Source organism: Pseudophryne corroboree, chromosome 1 (genome assembly GCF_028390025.1).
Source record: "Pseudophryne corroboree isolate aPseCor3 chromosome 1, aPseCor3.hap2, whole genome shotgun sequence".
Classification (NCBI taxonomy): domain Eukaryota; kingdom Metazoa; phylum Chordata; class Amphibia; order Anura; family Myobatrachidae; genus Pseudophryne; species Pseudophryne corroboree.
The window spans coordinates 1044912366-1044935826 of NC_086444.1; the positions used below are offsets into that span (position 1 = coordinate 1044912366).

The 23461-nt window shown below is 47.7% G+C and overlaps 1 protein-coding gene across 2 annotated transcripts in view; it reads left to right on the forward strand.

Moving 5' to 3' along the window:
- Positions 1-1329: 1329 nt before the first annotated feature.
- Positions 1330-23461, forward strand: part of FRG1 (FSHD region gene 1) — a 67705-nt gene continuing 45573 nt past the window's right edge. The window contains exons 1-6 of one of the 2 annotated variants that reach the window (XM_063920812.1): positions 1330-1499; positions 2844-2912; positions 7041-7108; positions 8493-8615; positions 16087-16144; positions 16803-16917. In XM_063920812.1, the coding sequence (XP_063776882.1) occupies positions 2851-2912; positions 7041-7108; positions 8493-8615; positions 16087-16144; positions 16803-16917 (426 nt within the window). In that variant the 5' untranslated portion in view covers positions 1330-1499; positions 2844-2850. Of the gene's footprint in view, positions 1500-1528; positions 2913-7040; positions 7109-8492; positions 8616-16086; positions 16145-16802; positions 16918-23461 lie in introns of those variants that run through there. The other variant, XM_063920813.1, reaches the window with a different exon arrangement.

Sequence of the window (23461 nt, forward strand, 5' to 3'; positions counted from 1 at the left end):
GTTGCACGAGTACAAAGCGGATCGTTGCTGTGCGATGGGTTTTACGAAGAATCCATTTGCACTTCCGATCGCAAGAAGGTTGACAGAAAGAAGGCGTTTGTGGGTGTCAACTGACCGTTTTCTAGGAGTGGTTGGAAACGCAGGCGTGTCCAAGCGTTTGCAGGGCGAGTGTCTGACGTCAGTTACGGTCCCGGACAGGCTGAAGTGATCGCAGCGGCTGAGTAAGTCCTGGGCTACTCAAAAACTGCAAAAGATCTCTTTTTGTACCGCTCAGCTGCAAATGCGTTCGCAGACTTGCACAGCTAAAATACACTTCCCTGTAGGTGGCAACTATCTGATCGCAGCGCTGCAAAAACTGCTAGCGAGCTATCAGGTCTGAATTACCCCCACTATGGGGGTCATTCCGAGTTGATCACTCACTAGCTAGTTTTAGCAGCCGTGCAAACGCTATGCCGCCACCCACTGGGGAGTGTATTTTAGCTTAGCAGAAGTGCGAACGCATGTGCAGCCGAGCTCTGCAAAAACAGTTTGTGCAGTTTCTGAGTAGCTCTGAACCTACTCAGCGCTTGCGATCACTTCAGCCTATTCGTGTCCGGATTTGACGTCATACACCTGCCCAGCGAACGCCCAGCCACGCCTGCGTTTTTTCAGACACGCCTGTGTTTTTGCAAACACTCCCTGAAAACGGTCATTTGACACCCAGAAGCTCCCCCTTCCTGTCAATCTTCTTGCGGCCGTCAGTGCGACTGAAGATTTCGCTAGAACCTGTGCACAACCACAACGGGCTTTGTACCCGTATGTTGCGCGGAGCATACGCATGCGCAGAAATGCCGATTCTTAGCCTGATAGCTGCGCTGCGAACGCTAGCTAGCGATCAACTCGGAATGACCGCCTATGTGTAAATTGTTGGAGGGTAACTATGCAGTTGTTGCGCTGAGCGCCAGGAATAAACTGCTACTTAGGGGGTAATTCCAAGTTGATCGCAGCAGGATTTTTGTTAGCAATTGGGCAAAACCATGTGCACTGCAGGGGAGGCAGATATAACATGTGCAGAGAGCGTTAGATTTCGGTGTGGTATGTTCAATCTGCAATCTAATTTGTAGTGTAAAAATAAAGCAGCCAGTATTTACCCTGCACATAAATAAAATAACCCACCCAAATCTAACTCTCTCTGCACATGTTATATCTGCCTCCCCTGCAGTGCACATGGTTTTGCCCAATTGCTATCAAAAATCCTGCTGCGATCAACTTGGAATTACCCCCTAAGGGTACATCCACCTAGATTGCGAGTGGGGATGTGTATTACAACGTTGGCCGCCAGGGGGCGCTGTGTCCTTACGGCCTTCTGTACGCAGCGTCTTGTCGGATGCCCAGGGAAAGCCATAGGTGTCCCTTCACTGACTGCAGTGTTTCCCAGCGATAGCCATTGTCGTCCTCTGTCTGCTGCACTGTGTCATGTGATGTAAACCAGCAGTTGCTCCGGAAGCACGCCCACTCAGGTAGAGTATTGGCTGAATCTATAGTCCCTTCTTGGTGGCTATAGAGTATTTTGTATGTGCTTTAGATAGGCATTGTTAGACTACGTGACCCAGCATGCCCTGCCAGTAGCTGGAAGACCCATGTGGCTTGCTTTGTGCTCCAGTTGCGTGCCTGACACACCGCTGCCCTGCGTCTGTCTGATTATAATGAGAGATCTGATGCTGGGGAAATAGACAATGTTCTAACATCTATCGTGTGATCAGCAGCACTGAGCCCCCCACCCTCACTGACTCCCCCTTACTCCCAGCACAACCCCCCTGCACTGACTCTCCCATACTCCCAGCACTGCACTCCCTCTCTTCACTGACTCCCAGCACTGCACCCCCTCACTGATCCCAATCCCACACTTAACAGTGACACCCACCTCACACCCAGCACTGACTACCCCTTTCTCCAAGCACCGCCCCGTCATCCTCACTCCCTATTATTCCCAGCACTCCCCTCACTTCAAGCACTGACACCTACCCCCACACACACACTGACTCCCCCTTACTCCCAGCACTGCCCCCCTTCTTCACTGACTCTCCCATACTCCCAGCACTGCACTCCCTCTCCTCACTAACTCCCAGCACTGCTCCCATTCACTGATCCTAATCCCACACTAACAGTGACCCCCCCTCCCCTCACACCCAGCACTGACTACGCCTTACTCCAAGCACTGCCCCCCTTCTTCACTGACTCTCCCATACTCCCAGCACTGCACTCCCTCTCCTCACTAACTCCCAGCACTGCTCCCATTCACTGATCCTAATCCCACACTAACAGTGACCCCCCTCACACCCAGCACTGACTACGCCTTACTCCAAGCACCGCCCCGTCCTCCTCACTCCCCATTATTCCCAGCACTCCCTCACTTCAATCACTGACCCCCCCCCCACACACACACACACTGAATCCCCCTTACTCCCTGCACTGCCCCTACCCCCTCACTCACTTTCCCCTTATTTCCATCACTGCCCCCACCCCCTCAATCCAAGCACTGACACCCCCAACACAGAGACTCCCCCTTAGTCCCAGCACTGCCACCCACCTCACCCCTAACTGATCTTAATCCCACCGAGCACTGAGGCACAGTGACTAGTGAGAAATACATCCACCATACAGACTGCAAAAACGTGTTCTATCCTTTTTGCCAATATTGGAAAAGTAGGGACAGATCCTGATTATGTAGGGACAAACCTTTAAACCCTGTGACTGTCCCTGGAAAATAGGGACATATGTACAAGTAGTTGCTGACTATTTTCTATCTATCATACTGTACATCTGCATTGTCTTTCTCATTCCGGGTTCCTCTGCCGATACAGTGTCAGAATGGCTGAATATTCTCGGGTAAAATCCACTAAGTTGGTGCTGAAGGGGATGAAAGACAGGAGGTGAGAAATGTGATTTTTCTTATAATTGTTTCTATATTGTATACAGTACCTACTGAAGCTAGTAAGGTCTTACAGAGGAGATGTATAAAGAAATATTCACAATGTGATTTTGTGATGCTGTCGTGAGTAGCTGTATACAGTCACTTATATCCCTACATGGGCCTTTAACATTAAAGGTGGGTACACACTGATATATCTGCCGTTCTATTGAACGCCCGATATATCGCGGGTCCGTCGGACAGTTATGTACGGACGTTATGTTTGTGAACCCCGTCTTTCACAGACATATCGCGTCGGCCCCACAGCACAGCCGACGGCCAATATATCTACCGATATATGGGCGCATCGCTGTGTGTGTACAGGCTGCGGCAGCCGGCGGTGATTGACAGCTGAACTGAGCGAGCGTGTGTACACGCCCGCCCAGTTCATGAAGTCAGTCCCCGACGGATTGGGCAGTGTGTATGCACAGCACACTGCCCAATCCATCCATAGATATATCTGCAGATTGATTGATCTGCAGATATATCTATCAGTGTGTACCGACCTTATGGCATTGGGCCAGATGCATCATCGCTTGGAAAGTGATAAAATGGAGAGTGAAAAAGTACCAGACAAGCTTCTAACTGCCATTTTTCAAACAGCCTGTGACATTGCAGTTTGGACCTGTTTGGCTGGTACTTTTTTCATCATCTATTTTATCACTCTCCAAACGATGATGCATCTATCCCATATACTGGAACAGAAATGATTCTGTTAACGATGTGACTTTCTAGTACTGTGAACCTAAAATTTTAGGATGCCATTTCTATCAAAAGGCATACTAGGACTTGTAGTTCCACAGCAGCTGGGAAACCACAGCGGTGTAATGTTGCTGTAAAGTATTGCAGTGTAATATTGTATGTCATGTACATCTCTATGGGGTATATGCAATAGCGGGCGAATCGCGGCATTAGATCCGCCTCTGTATGATTCGCCCGCTATCGCCAGCTGCAGCCCTGTCGCCGGGACCCTGGTTTCACTATATTCAATGTGAAACTGATTCGCCCCTCCCGCAGGCGGATTCCGGCCAATCGGCGAGCAGTGGGCGTACTGAATTCGCCTTCCTGCCCAATAGCTAGGAACGGTAAAATCAGAAAAAAAAATGGCGTGGGGTCCCCCCTCCAAAGCATAACCAGCCTCGGGCTCATTGAGCTGGTCCTGGTTCTAAAAATACAGGGGAAAAATTGACAGGGGATCCCCCGTATTTTTAAAACCAGCACCGGGCTCTGCGCCTGATGCTGGTGCCAAAAATACGGGGGACAAAACGAGTAGGGGTCCCCCGTATTTTTAACACCAGCATCGGGCTCCACTAGCTGGACAGATAATGCCACAGCCGGGGGTCACTTTTATGCCGTGCCCTGCGGCCGTGGCATCAAATATCCAACTAGTCACCCCTGGCCGGGGTACCCTGGGGGAGTGGGGACCCCTTCAATCAAGGGGTCCCCCCCCCCCAGCCACCCAAGGGCCAGGGGTGAAGCCCGAGGCTGTCCCCCCCCATCCAATGGGCTGCGGATGGGAGGGCTGATAGCCTTTGTGTAAAAAAAAGATATTGTTTTTTCCATTAGTACTACAAGTCCCAGCAAGCCTCCCCCGCAAGCTGGTACTTGGAGAACCACAAGTACCAGCATGCGGGAGAAAAACGGGCCCGCTGGTACCTGTAGTACTACTGGGAAAAAAATACCCAAATAAAAACAGGACACACACACCTTGATAGTACAACTTTATTTCATACGCCGACACACACATACTTACCTGTGTTGACACGCCGACTGCAACGATCTCCGACGATCCGAGGGTACCTGTCAAAAAAATTATACTCACCTTCCAGCGTCCAGAGGTCCAGAGGTAAATCCACGTACTTTGTTAAAAAAACAAACCGAACACGAGCCATACCGGACTGAAAGGGGTCCCATGTTGACACATGAGACCCCTCTCCCGAATGCCGGGACATCACGTGACTCCTGTCACTGATGTCCCTTCAGCCAATCAGGAAGCGCTACTTCCGTGGCGCTCAGCTGATTGGCTGGACGCCGTCTGTACTCTGACAGCGCCTCGCAAAGCCTCTCCATTACTTTCAATGGTGGGAACTTAGCGGCTAGCGGTGGGGTCACCCGCCGGTCAGCCGCTGACCGGCGGGTGACCTCACCGCTAGCCGCTAAGTTCCCACCATTGAATATAATGGAGGGAGCTGTGCGAGGCGCTGTCACAGCGATCAGCCAATCAGCTGAGCGCAACGAAGTTGCGCTTCCTGATTGGCTTAGAGACCTGTCAGTGATAGCTGTCACTGACAGATCTTAATCGTGGAAAGGTGTCCCATGTGTCAGCATGGGACACCTTTCAGTCCGTTTTTGGTGCGGGTAAATGCGGTTTGTTTTTTTGCCAAGTACGTGGATTTATCTCTGGAGCCTGTTGAGGTGAGTATATTGAACTTTTATTTTCAGGTACCCCGGGATTCTACATGGAGAAGAGGACCGATGTCGGCGTGTGAACATAGGTAAGTATGTGTGTGTCGGTAGTGTGTAATAAAGTTTTACTGTCGACGGTGTGTGTGTCCTGTTTTTATTTGGGTATTTTTTTTCCAGTAGTACTACAGGTACCAGCGGGCCCGTTTTTCTCCCGCATGCTGGTACTTGTGGTTCTCCAAGTACCAGCTTGCGGGGGAGGCTTGCTGGGACTTGTAGTACTAATGGAAAAAACAATATCTTTTTTTTACACAAAGGCTATCAGCCCTCCCATCCGCAGCCCATTGGATGGGGGGGGGACAGCCTCGGGCTTCACCCCTGGCCCTTGGGTGGCTGGGGGGGGGGGGACCCCTTGATTGAAGGGGTCCCCACTTCCCCAGGGTACCCCGGCCAGGGGTGACTAGTTGGATATTTGATGCCACGGCCGCAGGGCACGGCATAAAAGTGACCCCCGGCTGTGGCATTATCTGTCCAGCTAGTGGAGCCCGATGCTGGTGTTAAAAATACGGGGGACCCCTACTCGTTTTGTCCCCCGTATTTTTGGCACCAGCATCAGGCGCAGAGCCCGGTGCTGGTTTTAAAAATACGGGGGATCCCCTGTCAATTTTTTCCCTGTATTTTTAGAACCAGGACCAGCTCAATGAGCCCGAGGCTGGTTATGCTTTGGAGGGGGGACCCCACGCCATTTTTTTTCCTGATTTTACCGTTCCAGCAATTAAAAAAAAAAAATAAAAAAAAAATATTTTAAAAAATATATAAATAATATTTGTGCCTCCCCAAAAAAAAAAAAAAAAACCTAATCCCTTCTAATATAAATAGATCTACTATTCCAAAAAAAAAAAAACACCAAAAAAACCATGTTTAAAATTTTTTTATTTGTTTTCACCCTCCAAAGTGTGGCGGATGGAAAATCGCGAATTTGCTGTCTAAAAGCACTGCAGGCGAATTTCCAAACTTGAATTGAATATGCTGGAGGCGAATTGCAGCATCTGTACCATTGCAGAAAAGGCGAATTCGGAAAAACGCGAATTGAGAAAAGGCGAATTTTGACGGGCCGTTTTTTTGCGAAAAATGACTGCACTGCATAGGCGAATTGATTTTTGGAGGCGAAAACGGCCCGGAATTCGCCTTTTTTGCCGATTCGCCCGCTATTGCATATACCCCTATGTATAGTAGCACTCTATGATATAATACAGGGTTCCCAATCTGGGTGCCGTGGCACCACAGGGTACTTGCAGGGGTGCCATGAGTTGGTGGTTTAGTCCCAAATCAATGATTTACGGTCAGTGTGATAGGCAAAACCAATGCTGAAATCAGTGGACAACAGATGCATAACTGACCCTAAAGATAACATACTGTATAAGCACAATTTACTTAATTTAAACATTTTTACTGATTATCGCAACAAGAAACTTTTTGCCTAGGGGTTCCTGTGGGAAAAATGTTGAAGCTCTAGGGCACTGTGATTTGAGAAAGTCTGGCAACCACTGAAATAATAAAATATAAGTGTACTTATCCTGTGGCTTGAAGGTTTTTGTATAGTAGATATAAACAGAGTAACTCACAAGTTTGCTATAATGTATTTAAAGAATGACATCTGTCATGTGACCAAGTTATGTCTTTATAGTAAGAAAAAGCACAAAAGCAAGAAGAGAAACCGAGAGGAGTCTGAAGAAGATAAGCTGGATATTGTTGGTAAGTCGGCCATTGGTTATAGAGCAATGCAGCGTGATAGTTTCCTGGCAAGAAATGTATGTATAATCTATGGGGTGTCTGTAAAAAGAGGGTTATTAAAGGAAACATTGTAGCATTGCATGTTCCCCACATACCATCAGTTGCTTTAAGCTGGGTACACATTGGAGCGACTTATCCCGCCACCCACTGTCGTGCCAACTGCTCAGTTAGATAAGCTGTGCACACTTACCAATCTGCCGCTTGATAAGTCAGTCCCCACTGCACAGCTGGGCAGGTGTTTGTATTTGTCTGTCTAGCTGTGACATCAGTTCCTGCAGTCAGTGTACGGACAGTCGGCGGGTTGCCCGTACACACAGCCAGAAGCACCAATATATCTACAGATATATTGGACATCGGCTGTGTTTCATGGCTGACGCGATATGTCTGTGAATTGTGTAGTTCAGGTATACACACTTGCCAATTCGCATACAGTATATCATCCAGTGTGTACCTAACTTTAGTGATTTATGCACAATAGCATACATATTGTGTCCACATCTGCATAGTTTGCCTGCTTTATTGTGAACAGTTCAGTTACAAATCGACACGTCTTGAATTCACAAATTTGCTCAGTAATGGTAAATAATTGTTTATCAAACATCCCCAGCATGCCAGAAAGTGCGCTCAGTTGGTAGCCACTGTCGTCCTGTGTGTTCTATCTTTTAGTGAATACACCAGAAGGCCACCGTATGTTCCCTTATAACAATATACTGTAAGTAATTTCTCTTCCCATGTAAGTTGTATGTTAACACTGAGATCATTTAATGAACTTTCCCCATACCACATTTCCCCATGTTGGTGGAACTTGAGCAACTGCAGTTCAGGATCATGTACAGTATACATGTGTCCTTGCTAAAGGATAATTGGACTCCGCACTTTCTGATTGTTTATGTGTAGATCAGCCATGAGACTCTACACCAGTGATTTTCAACCTTTTACAACTCGCGGCACACTGAACAAGATTTAAATATTGCCAAGGCACATTCAAATATAATGGTGATGCATGGTGCAGTTGCGTGTCCTAGGATGTCATGTCGCAGCTTCTCCATAGGTAACACCTGAGCCACATCTGAGAAAGCCAGAAGAACCCAACACTGCCCAGGCCCAAAATTAGAACTGGCTCTGCAACCACTAAACCCACCAGTATTGATCGTTCCAGGGCCTCAGTAGCGGCAAAACACTGACGGGTCTGGCTGTGCTTCTATGGCGGCACACCTGGAGACTGCTCAGGGCACACTAGTGTGCCACGGCACAGTGGTTGAAAAACACTGCTCTACACACTACATGGATTGTGATTACTCTCCAATAACGTTTTCCATTGTAATATTTTGTTTATGTATTTTAGGAAATTGGTGGACAGTCAAATGCTTTGGAGACATTTCAGGGACTGTGGCTATTGAAATGGATAAAGGAGCTTACATCCATGCACTAGACACTGGTCTATTTACTATCGGAGCCCCTCACAAGGGTTAGTACATAGATGGGTGGATATGAGTTTTTGCTCTTCCCTACAGCCTTGCAGGAGCTAACCACTAAGAACACTGATGGTCAAAACAGATATAATAAACTCTGCAAAGAAGGAGTATACTTGAGGTTCTTTGTACATATTTGGCCACACTTGAGATCTCACTCACCACATCAAAGTGAATTCCATCAGATGAGCCCTTGAGATGGGCAGATTAAGAGAGGAGGGGGCCTGTGTGCAGGTTCCTTGCAGGCCCCCTCCTCTCTGTTAGTGTCCGCAGTGCTATAGACTCTGGCTTTGTGCCAGAGTGTGCAGATCTCCGGGAAAATGGCAGGGACCATTCACTTTGCATGCGCGAATCACCAGGAAAATGACAGCTGTGCCATTTTCCCAGTGATTTATGTCCCCAGCGCCGGCTGCCATGGGACACCAGAGGGCTAGGCGTTATTATATGTGTGTGGGGCCCCGTGGAACCATTTGCCCGTGTGCACTGCACACCCTGCACCCATTCTAAATACTCCAGTGGCCCCCAGCATTACTAATAAATTATGTCAATTTATCAAGGACTCTCCATTTTGGTGCCTCTCGTACAGTATGTAGCCAGCAATGCAGGACCTGTACTGCTTAAAAATACCCTAAGGCAGATGGGATGGTGCTGGTACACCAGTCCTAAAAGAAGTTGCTTGGTCTTTATGGATGTATCTAGTTTAACTAGTGTCACTACGAGCCTTGTATGGATCTGTCACTGTGAGGTACAGCTTAGAAACTATTGCCTTTTTATTCAAATTATTAGCGGTGAGTTAATAAGAGTTTGTTGCTTTTGTAGTATTAAAAAATATATATTTCTCTAGCATCCATAAGGGATACTGGGGATCACTTAGTGCGATGGGTATAGATGGGGTCCAAAGGAGCTGGTGCACTTTAAATTTCTTCCACCGGGTGTGCTGGCTCCTCCCCTCTATGCCCCCTCCTACAGCCAGTTTAGAAAAATGTGCCCTCAGGAGAGGATGCACACTCTGGAGCTCCGGAGGATTTTTTCTTCAGTTTGATTTAAACTTTATTATTTTCTGTATGCTGTGTGGGCAACAGCATACCTGCACTGTGAAAATTAGGGAAGGGGGGGGGGTCACCGGCCTCTTAAGGCATCAGAGCCGCTTCCCTGCTGCAGGACCACCATCTTAGAGGTTGTTGTACAGTGGGGCACTGTGCCTTAGCAGTCACAATCACAGCACACCGCACACCCCTAACATCAGCCTGAAGGTGGGAAGAGTGGTGAGTACTCACCGTGGGCCCCGCTAGGGGAGGGTCCTGGTTATCGGTGCGGCGCAATCGCAGAGGTGGCATACGGACGCTCCCCGGAGGGTCAACTATAGACCCCTTGTGTACCCTGGCCAGCGGTGGTGAAAACAGGTATTCATACCTCGTTTTACACCACATAGGAGACATTGCCAGTATAAAAATCACTGTAGCTCCGGCTCCATTGGGGGGCGGAGCTACCTCAGAGACCAGCAACATTTTGGCGACTTCCTCTGCATACAGCTGCAGCAGCAGGGACGCACAGCTCCTTCCAGGCACTACAGATACACAGGAAAGCTGGTACAAGGGTGTATTTAAGGGGGAGAGCCGCATATATAATGCTGTAGTGTCCAAAAAAGGACAAGACTCCGGTGTTACAGGCAGCCTGCAGTCTTATTGAATACAGTTTGGGCAGTCTTTTTGTCTATACATATACTTGTCTGTATATATGTGTGAGTGTTATATTGTAAACATGGTAAAACACCAATTATGCACTGTATGTCATACCAGATTCTCTCCCTCAAGTCATCTCCGCTCACTGCAAATAGTCAAAAGACACAGTAGCTGCAGCAGGCTGTAGCAGACCTGGCAGCAAAGACAGATGACAGACAGACCCCCTCTCCCTATTTCAGGGCCACGTAAGCAGGGGCTCCCTGATTTATTCTCAGAATCTGATGAAGGACAGGAGGAGGGAGAGGAACTGGATCCTATTACTGAGGATTCATTTCCTGCACAGGGGATTGAGCACCTCATAACTGCTATCAGGGATGTGTTAAAAATCCCATTGAAAGACATTGCAGCACAGCAGTCGTTCTTCGTAGCACAGAAAAAGGCTAGCGTCACTTTCCCTGATTCTAAGGAATTAAATGACTTGATTAAGTGAGCCTGGAAAAATCCTTGCCAAAAAATTCCAGGTGACTAAGCGCTTCCTTAACACTTTCCCATTTTCTCCAGAAGGCAGGAAACACTAAGATGACCCTTCCCCCCCCCCCTGCGGTAGATGTCTCTGTCTCGCGTCTCTCTAAAAAAGTGTTACCGGTCCTTGACCCTGAAGGTCAACCTTGAAGGACCCTGGGGATAGAAAGATTAAGACTTCGCTCAAGTCCATTTACACAGCAGCTGGTGTATCACAAAGACCTGTGCTAGCGGGTTGCTGGATGACACATGCCATTCACACCTGGGCGGGCCAAATTCAGGAAGGCCTCGCAGGGGATCTGTCTCTGGTGAGTATGGTTTCTCTGGTCAAGCACATTCAGGACATGGGCCCTCATTCCGAGTCGTTCGCTCGGTAATTTTCATCGCATCGCAGTGAAATTCCGCTTAGTACGCATGCGCAATATTCGCACTGCGACTGCGCCAAGTAATTTTACAATGAAGATAGTATTTTTACTCACGGCTTTTTCTTCGCTCCGGCGAACGTAGTGTGATTGACAGGAAATGGGTGTTACTGGGCGGAAACACGGCGTTTTAGGGGCGTGTGGATAAAAACGCTACCGTTTCCGGAAAAAACGCAGGAGTGGCCGGAGAAACGGGGGAGTGTCTGGGCGAACGCTGGGTGTGTTTATGACGTCAAACCAGGAACGACAAGCACTGAACTGATCGCAGATGCCGAGTAAGTCTGAAGCTACTCTGAAACTGCTAAGTAGTTTGTAATCGCAATATTGCGAATACATCGGTCGCAATTTTAAGAAGCTAAGATACACTCCCAGTAGGCGTAGGCTTAGCGTGAGCAACTCTGCTAAATTCGCCTTGCGAGCGATCAACTCGGAATGAGGGCCATGGTACGAGTCCTGTGCGACTCTATTAAAGAGATGGGTGCTATTAATGCTAGGACTACTGCTATGGCAATGTCTGCATGCAGAGCTTTGTGGCTGCGCCAGTGTATAGCGGACGCAGATTCCAAGCACAGTGTGGAGGCTCTCCCTTTCTCAGGGGAGTGGCTCTTCGGGGTTGAGTTGCATACTTGGATTTCAAAAGCTACTGCAGGAAAATCCACGTTTCTCCCCTACGGGGCCCCGCCGGCTAGGCGCTCCTACCCGGGGCCGTCTACTCAGTCCTTTCAGACCGCTAAGTTTTGTTGTAGAGCTAGAGGCGCTTCCAACGCTGCACGAGGCAACCGAGGTAAGCTTAGAAAACCAGCGTCTGCGGGTTCCCAGGAACGGGGCACCGGTTCAGCTTCCTCCAAGACCTCAGCATGATGGTGTACCCCCACCCCGAGAGGATCTCGAGGTGGGAGCTCAGTTGCGTAACTTCAGCCGCATCTGGGCAGCTCCTGCCAGGATACCTGGGTATAGGAGCTAATTTCTCAGGGCTACAAGCTGGAGTTCGACAGTGCTCCTCTCCACCGATTTTTCAAATCGGGCTTGCGAGCTTTTGAGGATACTCAAGTTACACTGCAATAGGCCATCCAGAAGATGGTCCAGTCCCAAGTCATTGTTCCTGTGCCGCTGCTGCAACAGAGGGAGAGCTACTACTCCACCCTGTTTGTGGTTCCAAAACCGGACGGTTCAGTAAGGCCCATTTTGAATCTAAAATCCTTGAACCCTTACCTAAAGGTCTTCAAGTTCAAGATGGAATCCTTGCGAGCAGTGACTTCAGATCTGGAACAAAAAGAGTTCCTGGTCTCGCTGGATATGAAGGACACTTATCTCCATATCCCTATTTATCCACCTCGCCAGGCTTACATGCGATTTGCCCTGCTGAACGACCAGTTCCAGGCTCTGCCCTTCGACCTGTCCAGGGCCCGAGGGCCTTCATGAAGGTGATGGCAGAATTGATGTTCCAGCTCCGAGTGCAGAGGGTCAACATTGTTCCTTACCTGGACGATCTCTTGATAAAGGCGAGTTCCAGAGAGCTTCTATTGGTCAGTATCAACCGCACTATTCAGCTTCTGTCACATCATGGGTGGGTTCTCAATTTGCAGAAGTCACACCTGGCGCCTACTCAGCGGCTCCTATTTCTGGGGATGATTCTGGATACAGTGGCTCAGAAGGTATTCCTCCCAGAGGACAAGGCAAGGATGCTCCAGGAGATGGTCCGTGCGGTTCTAAGGCCAAATCGGATATCAATCCATCTCTGCATCCGACTGTTGGGAAAGATGGTAGCCTCCTACAAGGCGATCCAGTACGGCAGGTTCCATTCCAGAACATTTCAATTGGATCTCCTGAGCAAGTGGTCCGAATCACATCTTCAGATGCATCGGATCATACGTCTCTCACCTCAGGCCAGGATTTCCCTCCTGTGGTGACTACACTCCTCAAACCTGCTGGAAGGTCGAAGTTTTGGGATTCAAGATTGGATCCTCCTCATGACAGATGTGAGTCTGAGAGGATGGGGAGCTGTCACCCAAGGGGCTCAGTTCCAGGGCAGATGGTCAGCCCACAAAGCCCTCTTCCAATCAACATTCTGGAACTTCGGGCGATCTACAATGCTCTGCTTCAGGCCTCTCTGCTCAGAGAACGAGCGATCCAGTCGGACAACGCCACGGCGGTGGCTTACATAAATCGACAAGGAGGGACGAAAAGCAGAGCCTGCATGCGAGAAGTGTCAAAGATACTCCTCTGGGCAGAAAGAAACGCAAGGCTTTAACAATTGTTTTCAATGTATATGCGCAATAAAACTTGGAGTGCAGCTATAAAGAGTGCAAATAGAGGTTTACCCCACACTTCAAGCAAAACAACAGATGTAACAGATGTGCACACATAGATACAGCGCTCACCAAGTACCATAACAGAACATGCACATAATCAAATGATATGAATAAAATACAATCACCCTTAATTGGATGATAATCCTCATATGATGATGGATAAACGCAAGAGCAATGTCCTCCATCTTCATTCTGGGGGTGGACAACTGGGAAGCGGACTTCCTGAGTCGTCACGATCTCCACCCGGGAGAGTGGGGTCTCCACCAACAGGTGTTTCAACAGATCATCGACCTGTGGGGCTGGATAGACATGATGGCTTCTGGACTCAACAAGAGGCTTCGCTGGTATTACTCAAGAACCAGGGACCCTCAAGTGAGGGCAATAAATGCGCTGACATCCTCTTGGCCTTACCGGCTGGTCTACCTGTTTCCTCTGATTCCTTTTCTCCCGAGTGTGCTAAAGCGAATCAGAAATCAAGGTGTCCAGGCAATTCTAATTGCCCCGGATTGGCCTCAGAGGGCATGGTACACAGATCTTCTGGACATGTCCGTCGCAGACCCTTGGCATCTGCCTATGAGAAAAGATCTTCTGCAACAAGGACTGTTCATCTACCCTGACTTACGGCGACTTCATTTGACGGCTTGGAGGTTGAGCGGAACATCCTAGCTTTCAAGGACCTTTCCAAGAAGGTTATTGCAACCATTATTCAGGCCAGGAAGCCTGTGACGTCAAAGCACTACAATAATATCTGGAGGAGATATGTCTCTTGGTGCGAAGAGCGTGTGTATCCTTCTGTGGATTGGGATGCTTCTTGCATTTCCACCAGGCTGGAGTGGATATGGGCCTACAGTTGGGCTCCTTTAAGGTTCAGATTTCGTCCCTCTCTATTTTCTTCCAGAAGAAGTTGGCAGTGTTGCCAGAAGTTCAGACCTTCTTGCAAGGGGTACTTTACATTCAGCCTCCCTTTGTGCCACCAACGGCACCCTGGGGTGTGGATGTGGTATTGAAGTTTCTTCAGTCCTTCTGGTTTGAACCGTGGAAGACGTTTATGTTGCTGGCCCTGGCTTCTGCTAGGCGTGTCTCAGAATTGAGGGCCTTATCATGTAAAAGTCTATATTTGGTCTTTTATGGAGACAGAGCAGAGCTCAGGACTAGGCAGCAGTTCCTGCTGAAGATTGTCTCTGCATTCCATTTGAACCAACCTATTGTGGTCCCATCTAGTTCTGACGCTTCTGCTCTTTCGGAGGTATTGGATGCTGTGCAAGCCTTGAAGATCTATGTTGAGGACGGCTCTGATCAGAAAGACGGATTCCTTGTTTGTGATCTATGATGTACAGAAAGGGTTGCCCTGCTTCTAAGCAGTCCATTGCTCATTGGATTAGGCTGACTATCCAACAGGCCTATGTGTCGGCAGCCTTACCCGTTCCTCAGTCTCTGAAGGCCCAGTTCTACAAGCTTGTTACCATGGTCAAAGGAGGATACCCAGTTTGGGCAGGCGGCGCTGTAGACGTCTCTGCACATTCCCGCCCATTCTGGAAGCTTTGGGATGTCCCCATTGCACGAAGTGATCCCCAGTATCCCTTATGGATGCTAGAGAAAACAGGATTTTAGTACCTACCGGTAAATACTATTCTTGCAGTCCATAAGGGATACCGGGCGCCCGCCTCAGTGCGTGGCCTTGTCTGCAGGTTTTTCTACTACAAAAGTTTGCCTGTTCAGCTGTTGCTGATTTGTTACCAGCTGTTGCCGGTTGGTTTATGTTGTGGTGTGCTGGTGTGTGAATATCACCACTCTTTTTATTGTTGCGTTCCTTCTCTCAAGTCTGTCCATTCTCCTTTGGGCACAGTTTTACCTAGACTGGCTGTAGGAGGGGGCATAGAGTGGAGGAGTCAGCGCACCCAGTGGAAGAAATTTAAAGTGCACCGGCTCCTTTGGACCCCATCTATACCCATCGTACCAAGTGATCCCCAGTATCCCTTATGGGCTACGAGAAAAGGATTTACCGGCAGGTACTAAAATCCTATTATTTAAACTTCTGTTTTTTGTTAATTTTTTGTTAAGATCTGCCTGTTATTATATAGTGTGTAGAGATTGCTCTGATGTCACACTGTTTTATGGGAAATATACATGAAATACAAATCTACAGGATTCCTTAATTTATTTACTATGGGATACAGTTAATTTGTCGGCTGTCGGGATTCCAGCGGTCAGCATCCTGGCCGCCTGGAAATCATACTGAAACCTTTACTATAGTGGGCTATATAGCTTGGGCTGGGATATAGTTATGTGACCGACTGCCATTCCGACAGTTGGCATGTCGACTAACATGGACTATTCCCACTTATGAGTGGGAATAGAACCTGTGGTGAGTGTAGCAAGCCACTGAGCCCGCAAGGGACTTCATTGCGTTCCATCCCCCGGCAATCTAAAGCTTGGGATCCAGGCATTGGTATGGTGGCAGGCGGGATCCCAAACGCCGGTCACTCGTACCCAACCCCTATGGCTTTAAATTTAATTTTCCTTTTCCAGATGATGATGGTCCAGCTCCCCCAGAACAATTCACAGCCATCAAGTTATCGGATTCCAGGTAACAGGCTTGTGTCCATTTTTTTTATACAGTAATGTAGCTTCCAGATGTAGCACTTCTGTTTTTCATAGGTATATTTTGTTTACTATAGTATAGATAAACATAGGTTTGAAAAAGGTCTAACTGGAAACGCATGCATTACCCTATATGTGTTTGTGAAATAATATTAGCAAACTAATCTGAAATAATCAATATTCAAAGTTCTGTGCTGAATATGTGATACAATCTCTGTGGAGATCTCGGTGACATTTTCTGTTGAAGTGATGGTGACAAGAACGTGAAGTTTCAGAAGAGTCTTAGGAGTTGGTCAGATGGATGGACTTCCCATTTCATAAATAAAAAGAGGATAGCACAGTGTAATATTGTTTGAACCATATAATTAAGAGCAACAAATAATAGGGACTAACTATATAACACAGAAGTAAACGACAAATAGTAAAACATAAAATCATTCTTATCTGGGAATGAGGACAGCTGTTCTATAGTTGTAATTCCAGCAAATGGTCCAAATAAAATCAAAACATCAAATTGCAAGAGAAGTCCTATTGGCAGGACATGTATGTACTGTAAGTCCAACTAGGGTACAGGAACAAGAAACCCTACGTTTTTCATCTATATTCTTATATATATATATATATATCTTCATCTTTTTTTTTAGGGTTGCGCTAAAATCTGGTTACGGGAAATACCTGGGGATTAATTCGGATGGCCTAGTCATAGGTCGCGCAGATGCCATTGGTGCTAGAGAACAGTGGGAGCCAGTGTTTCAAAGTGTGAGTTATGCTATTCTTGCAAAACGTGTAGGGTGCTATTCAATTGTTGGAGAGATTACTTTAACTAATGGGCGTCTGTATTCAAATGTTGCTCCGATCAGACGCCCATTAGCCGCAGCAGTCACATTTCAGCTCGCACCTCCGGAGGCTCCCAGCTGAAAAGTGTGAAAAGTCGTCTGTTTGAGCACCCAAACAGGACTTTTCCCCATCGCGCCAATTCGTTTAGACAGGTTTTGTCGCTTTGCACGGCTAAACCCTCTCTAACTGAGCACGTCAATCGTGATAATTGTAGGGCGCCCAGAACAATTGAATAGCAACAATGATCGCCCTTTAATTATCGCTAAAGAACAAACATTTGAATAGCTCCCATGGTGTTTGTAATCTCCAGAATTACTAAAACATTCTGTGATTGTCTGTCCTAAATGATTAGATATTTATGAGGCATTTTACTTTCTCTCCTGCAAATGTGCAATTCTCATTTGTTGAAGTCTGGTTTTTTTTTGTTTTTGATTTCTGTATAATGATGCAGTGACACAGGTGACAGCAGAGACTGGTGTATCTGCGCATGTGACCACAATAAGCCGTACACTCCATAGAGCTGGGCTTTATGGAAGAGTGGCCAGAAAAAAAAACATTACTTAGTGTTAAAAATAAGAAGGCATGTTTTGAGTTTGCCAAAAGGCATGTGGATGACTCGCCAAATGTATGGCGGAAGGTGCTCTGGTCAGATGAGACAAAAATTTAACTTTTCGTCCACCAAGGAAAACGCTATGTCTGGCGCAAAGCAAACACATCCCATCACCCCAAGAACACCATCCCCACAGTGAAACATGGTAGTGACAGCATCATGTTGTGGGGATGTTTTTCAGCAGCAGGGATTGGGAAACTGTTTTGAGTCGAGGGAAAGATGTATGGTTCTAAATACAGGGGTATTCTTGAGCACAACCTGTTTCAGTCTGTCTGTGATTTGAGACTAGGACGGAGGTTCATCTTCCAGCAGGACAATGACCCGAAGCATACTGCTAAAGCAACACTCGAGTGGTTTAAGCGGAAACATTTAAATGTGTTGGAATGGCCTAGTCAAAGCCCAGATCTAAATCCAATTGAGAATATGTGGTCAGACTTGAAGATTGCTGTTCACAAGTGGAAACCATCCAACATAAAGGAGCTGGAGCAGTTTTGCCTTGAGGAATGGGCAAAAATCCCAGTGGCAAGCTCATAGAGACTTATCCAAAGCGACTTGCAGCTGTAATTGGCGCAAAAGGTGGCTCTACAAAGTACTGACTTTAGGGGGATGAATAGTTATGCAAGCTGAAGTTTTCTGTTATTTTGTCCTATTTGTTGTTTGCTTCACAATAAGAAAATAAAAAAACATCTTGAAAGTTGCAGCCATATTCTGTGAATGAAATGATCCATTTTAATTCCAGGTTGTGAGGCAACAAAACATGAAAAATGCAAAGCGGGGTGAATACTTTAGCAAGGCACTGTATAGTCTAAAGATCTCCCTAATCAAGTCTAGTATGTACTCCTTAAATTGATCCACTCCATTTCTTCTGCATCCCTGGGCGGCTGACCGGTAATGTTTATCCTCGGCTCGCCGAAAGATATCACTTTCAGAGTCCGATGGCCGCGACCGGAAGTCGTCACACACATCCCACAACTCAAACCGGATGTTCATCCTCCATTCCTTATGTGTTACGTGAACCGGAAGTGCCCTTTAATATCCATATTGTTCCCCATTCCCCAAATTGTCTTTATTAACGTGGGTGGGCATTTTTGGATAGATTTCCATTGACCATATATGTTTAGCTGCCATATTAGCATGGATCATTTTCCATGTATGGAACAAAACACACAAAGAATAAAAATAATTTAAAATATGTAAAATACAAACAATGGTTAAAAATTAACTATATTGTAGGGATAAAACCCCATTCACAGACTAAAATTGGATTGGACAAAACCATTAAAGTGCATGAAAGGAAAGTGCAAGTGCAAAGAATGGAATATCTTAATTTCTCTATCGTCCTAGTGGATGCTGGGGTTCCTGAAAGGACCATGGGGAATAGCGGCTCCGCAGGAGACAGGGCACAAAAAGTAAAGCTTTTCCAGATCAGGTGGTGTGCACTGGCTCCTCCCCCTATGACCCTCCTCCAGACTCCAGTTAGATTTTTGTGCCCGGCCGAGAAGGGTGCAATTCTAGGTGGCTCTCATAAAGAGCTGCTTAGAGAAAGTTTAGCTTAGGTTTTTTATTTTACAGTGATTCCTGCTGGCAACAGGATCACTGCAACGAGGGACAGAGGGGAGAAGAAGTGAACTCACCTGCGTGCAGGATGGATTGGCTTCTTGGCTACTGGACATCAGCTCCAGAGGGACGATCACAGGTACAGCCTGGATGGTCACCGGAGCCGCGCCGCCGGCCCCCTTGCAGATGCTGAAGTAAGAAGAGGTCCAGAATCGGCGGCTGAAGACTCCTGCAGTCTTCTAAAGGTAGCGCACAGCACTGCAGCTGTGCGCCATTTTCCTCTCAGCACACTTCACACGCAGTCACTGAGGGTGCAGGGCGCTGGGGGGGGGCGCCCTGGGAGGCAAATGAAAACCTATTAAAAGGCTAAAAATACCTCACATATAGCCCCCAGAGGCTATATGGAGATATTTAACCCCTGCCTGGATTCACAAAATAGCGGGAGACGAGCCCGCCGGAAAAGGGGCGGGGCCTATCTCCTCAGCACACGGCGCCATTTCCTCTCACAGCTCCGCTGGTCAGGACGGCTCCCAGGTCTCTCCCCTGCACTGCACTACAGAAACAGGGTAAAACAGAGAGGGGGGGCAAATTTAATGGCAATATTTTGATATATATAAAGCAGCTATAAGGGAGCACTTATTATAAGGCTATCCCTGTCATATATAGCGCTTTTTGGTGTGTGCTGGCAGACTCTCCCTCTGTCTCCCCAAAGGGCTAGTGGGTCCTGTCTTCGTTTAGAGCATTCCCTGTGTGTCTGCTGTGTGTCGGTACGTGTGTGTCGACATGTATGAGGACGAGATTGGTGTGGAGGCGGAGCAATTGCCAAATATGGGGATGTCACCTTCTAGGGGGTCGACACCAGAATGGATGCCTTTATTTGTGGAATTACGGGATAGCGTCAACTCGCTTAAGCAGTCGTTTGACGACATGAGGCGGCCGGACAATCAATTAGTGCCTGTCCAGGCGCCTCAAACACCGTCACGGGCTGTAAAACGCCCTTTGCCTCAGTCAGTCGACACAGACCCAGACACAGGCACTGATTCCAGTGGTGACGGTGACGAATCAACCGTATTTTCCAGTAGGGCCACACGTTATATGATTTTGGCAATGAAGGAGGCGTTACATTTAACTGATACTACAGGTACCACTAAACAGGGTATTATGTGGGGTGTGAAAAAACTACCTATAGTTTTTCCTGAATCAGAAGAATTAAATGACGTGTGTGATGAAGCGTGGGTTGCCCCTGATAAAAAGCTGATAATTTCAAAGAAATTATTGGCATTATACCCTTTCCCGCCAGAGGTTAGGGAGCGCTGGGAAACACCTCCTAGGGTGGACAAGGCGCTAACACGCTTATCTAAACAAGTGGCGTTACCCTCTCCTGAGACGGCCGCACTTAAAGATCCATCAGATAGGAGGATGGAAAATATCCAAAAAAGTATATACACACATGCAGGTGTTATACTACGACCAGCTATAGCGACTGCCTGGATGTGCAGTGCTGGGGTAGTTTGGTCAGAGTCCCTGATTGAAAATATTGATACCCTGGACAGGGACAATATTCTACTGTCGTTAGAACAAATAAAGGATGCATTTCTTTATATGCGTGATGCACAGAGGGATATTTGCACACTGGCATCACGGGTAAGTGCTATGTCCATTTCGGCCAGAAGAGCTTTATGGACGCGACAGTGGACAGGCGATGCGGATTCAAAACGGCATATGGAAGTTTTGCCGTATAAAGGGGAGGAGTTATTTGGAGTCGGTCTATCAGATTTGGTGGCCACGGCTACAGCCGGGAAATCCACCTTTCTACCTCAAGTCACTCCCCAACAGAAAAAGGCACCGACTTTTCAACCGCAGCCCTTTCGTTCCTTTAAAAATAAGAGAGCAAAGGGCTATTCATATCTGCCACGAGGCAGAGGTCGAGGGAAGAGACAGCAACAGGCAGCTCCTTCCCAGGAACAGAAGCCCTCCCCGGCTTCTACAAAAGCCTCAGCATGACGCTGGGGCTTCTCAAGCGGACTCGGGGACGGTGGGCGGTCGTCTCAAAGTGGGCTCACTCGCAGGTAGATCCCTGGATCCTGCAGATAATATCTCAAGGGTACAGGTTGGAATTAGAGACAGATCCACCTCGCCGTTTCCTGAAGTCTGCTTTACCAACGTCCCCTTCCGAAAGGGAGACGGTTTTGGAAGCCATTCACAAGCTGTACTCTCAGCAGGTGATAGTCAAGGTACCTCTTCTACAACAAGGGAAGGGGTATTATTCCACTCTATTTGTGGTACCGAAGCCGGATGGCTCGGTAAGGCCTATTCTAAATCTGAAGTCCTTGAACCTGTACATAAAGAAGTTCAAGTTCAAGATGGAGTCACTCAGAGCAGTGATAGCGAACCTGGAAGAAGGGGACTTTATGGTATCCTTGGACATCAAGGATGCGTATCTCCACGTTCCAATTTACCCCTCACACCAGGGGTACCTCAGGTTCGTTGTACAAAACTGTCACTATCAGTTTCAGACGCTGCCGTTTGGTTTGTCCACGGCACCTCGGGTCCTTACAAAGGTAATGGCCGAGATGATGATTCTTCTTCGAAGAAAAGGCGTATTAATTATCCCATACTTGGACGATCTCCTAATAAGGGCAAGGTCCAGAGAACAGCTAGAGATGGGATTAGCACTATCTCAAGAGGTGCTAAAGCAGCACGGATGGATTCTGAATATTCCAAAATCCCAATTAATGCCGACAACTCGTCTGCTGTTCCTAGGGATGATTCTGGACACGGTTCAGAAAAAGGTTTTTCTTCCCGAGGAAAAAGCCAAGGAGTTATCCGACCTGGTCAGGAACCTCCTAAAACCAGGAAAGGTGTCTGTACATCAATGCACAAGAGTCCTGGGAAAAATGGTGGCTTCTTACGAAGCAATTCCATTCGGCAGATTCCATGCAAGAATTTTCCAAAGGGATCTGTTGGACAAATGGTCAGGGTCGCATCTTCAGATGCACCTGCGGATAACCCTGTCTCCAAGGACAAGGGTATCTCTTCTGTGGTGGTTGCAGAGGGCTCATCTATTGGAGGGCCGCAGATTCGGCATACAGGATTGGATCCTGGTGACCACGGACGCCAGCCTGAGAGGCTGGGGAGCAGTCACACAAGGAAGAAACTTCCAGGGAGTGTGGTCGAGCCTGGAAAAGTCTCTTCACATAAACATTCTGGAACTAAGAGCAATCTACAATGCTCTAAGCCAGGCGGAACCTCTGCTTCAAGGAAGACCGGTGTTGATCCAGTCGGACAACATCACGGCAGTCGCCCATGTAAACAGACAGGGCGGCACAAGAAGCAGGAGTGCAATGGCAGAAGCTGCCAGGATCCTTCGCTGGGCGGAGAATCACGTGATAGCACTGTCAGCAGTGTTCATCCCGGGCGTGGACAACTGGGAAGCAGACTTCCTCAGCAGACACGATCTTCACCTGGGAGAGTGGGGACTTCATCCAGAAGTTTTCCACATGCTAATAAACCGTTGGGAAAGACCAATGGTGGACATGATGGCGTCTCGCCTCAACAAAAAACTGGACAGGTATTGCGCCAGGTCAAGAGATCCGCAGGCAATAGCTGTGGACGCGCTGGTAACACCTTGGGTGTACCAGTCGGTGTATGTGTTTCCTCCTCTGCCTCTCATACCAAAGGTATTGAGAATCATACGGCAAAGCGGAGTAAGAACGATACTAGTGGCTCCGGATTGGCCAAGAAGGTCTTGGTACCCGGAACTTCAAGAGATGGTCACGGACGATCCGTGGCCTCTACCTCTGAGAAGGGACCTGCTTCAACAGGGTCCCTGTCTCTTTCAAGACTTACCGCGGCTGCGTTTGACGGCATGGCGGTTGAACGCCAGATCCTAAAAGGAAAAGGCATTCCAGAAGAAGTCATTCCTACCTTGATTAAGGCAAGAAAGGAAGTCACCGCGAAGCATTATCACCGCATTTGGCGGAAATATGTTGCGTGGTGCGAGGATCGGAGTGCTCCGACGGAGGAATTTCAACTGGGTCGTTTCCTACATTTCCTGCAATCAGGATTGTCTATGGGTCTCAAATTGGGATCTATTAAGGTTCAAATTTCGGCCCTGTCAATATTCTTCCAAAAAGAATTGGCCTCAGTCCCTGAGGTCCAGACTTTTGTCAAAGGAGTACTGCATATGGCGGCTTTATCTTATAAAAGCCCTTTATTTAATTTTCCATTCGGATAGGGCAGAGCTGCGGACGCGTCCGCATTTTCTCCCTAAGGTGGTATCAGCGTTTCACCTGAACC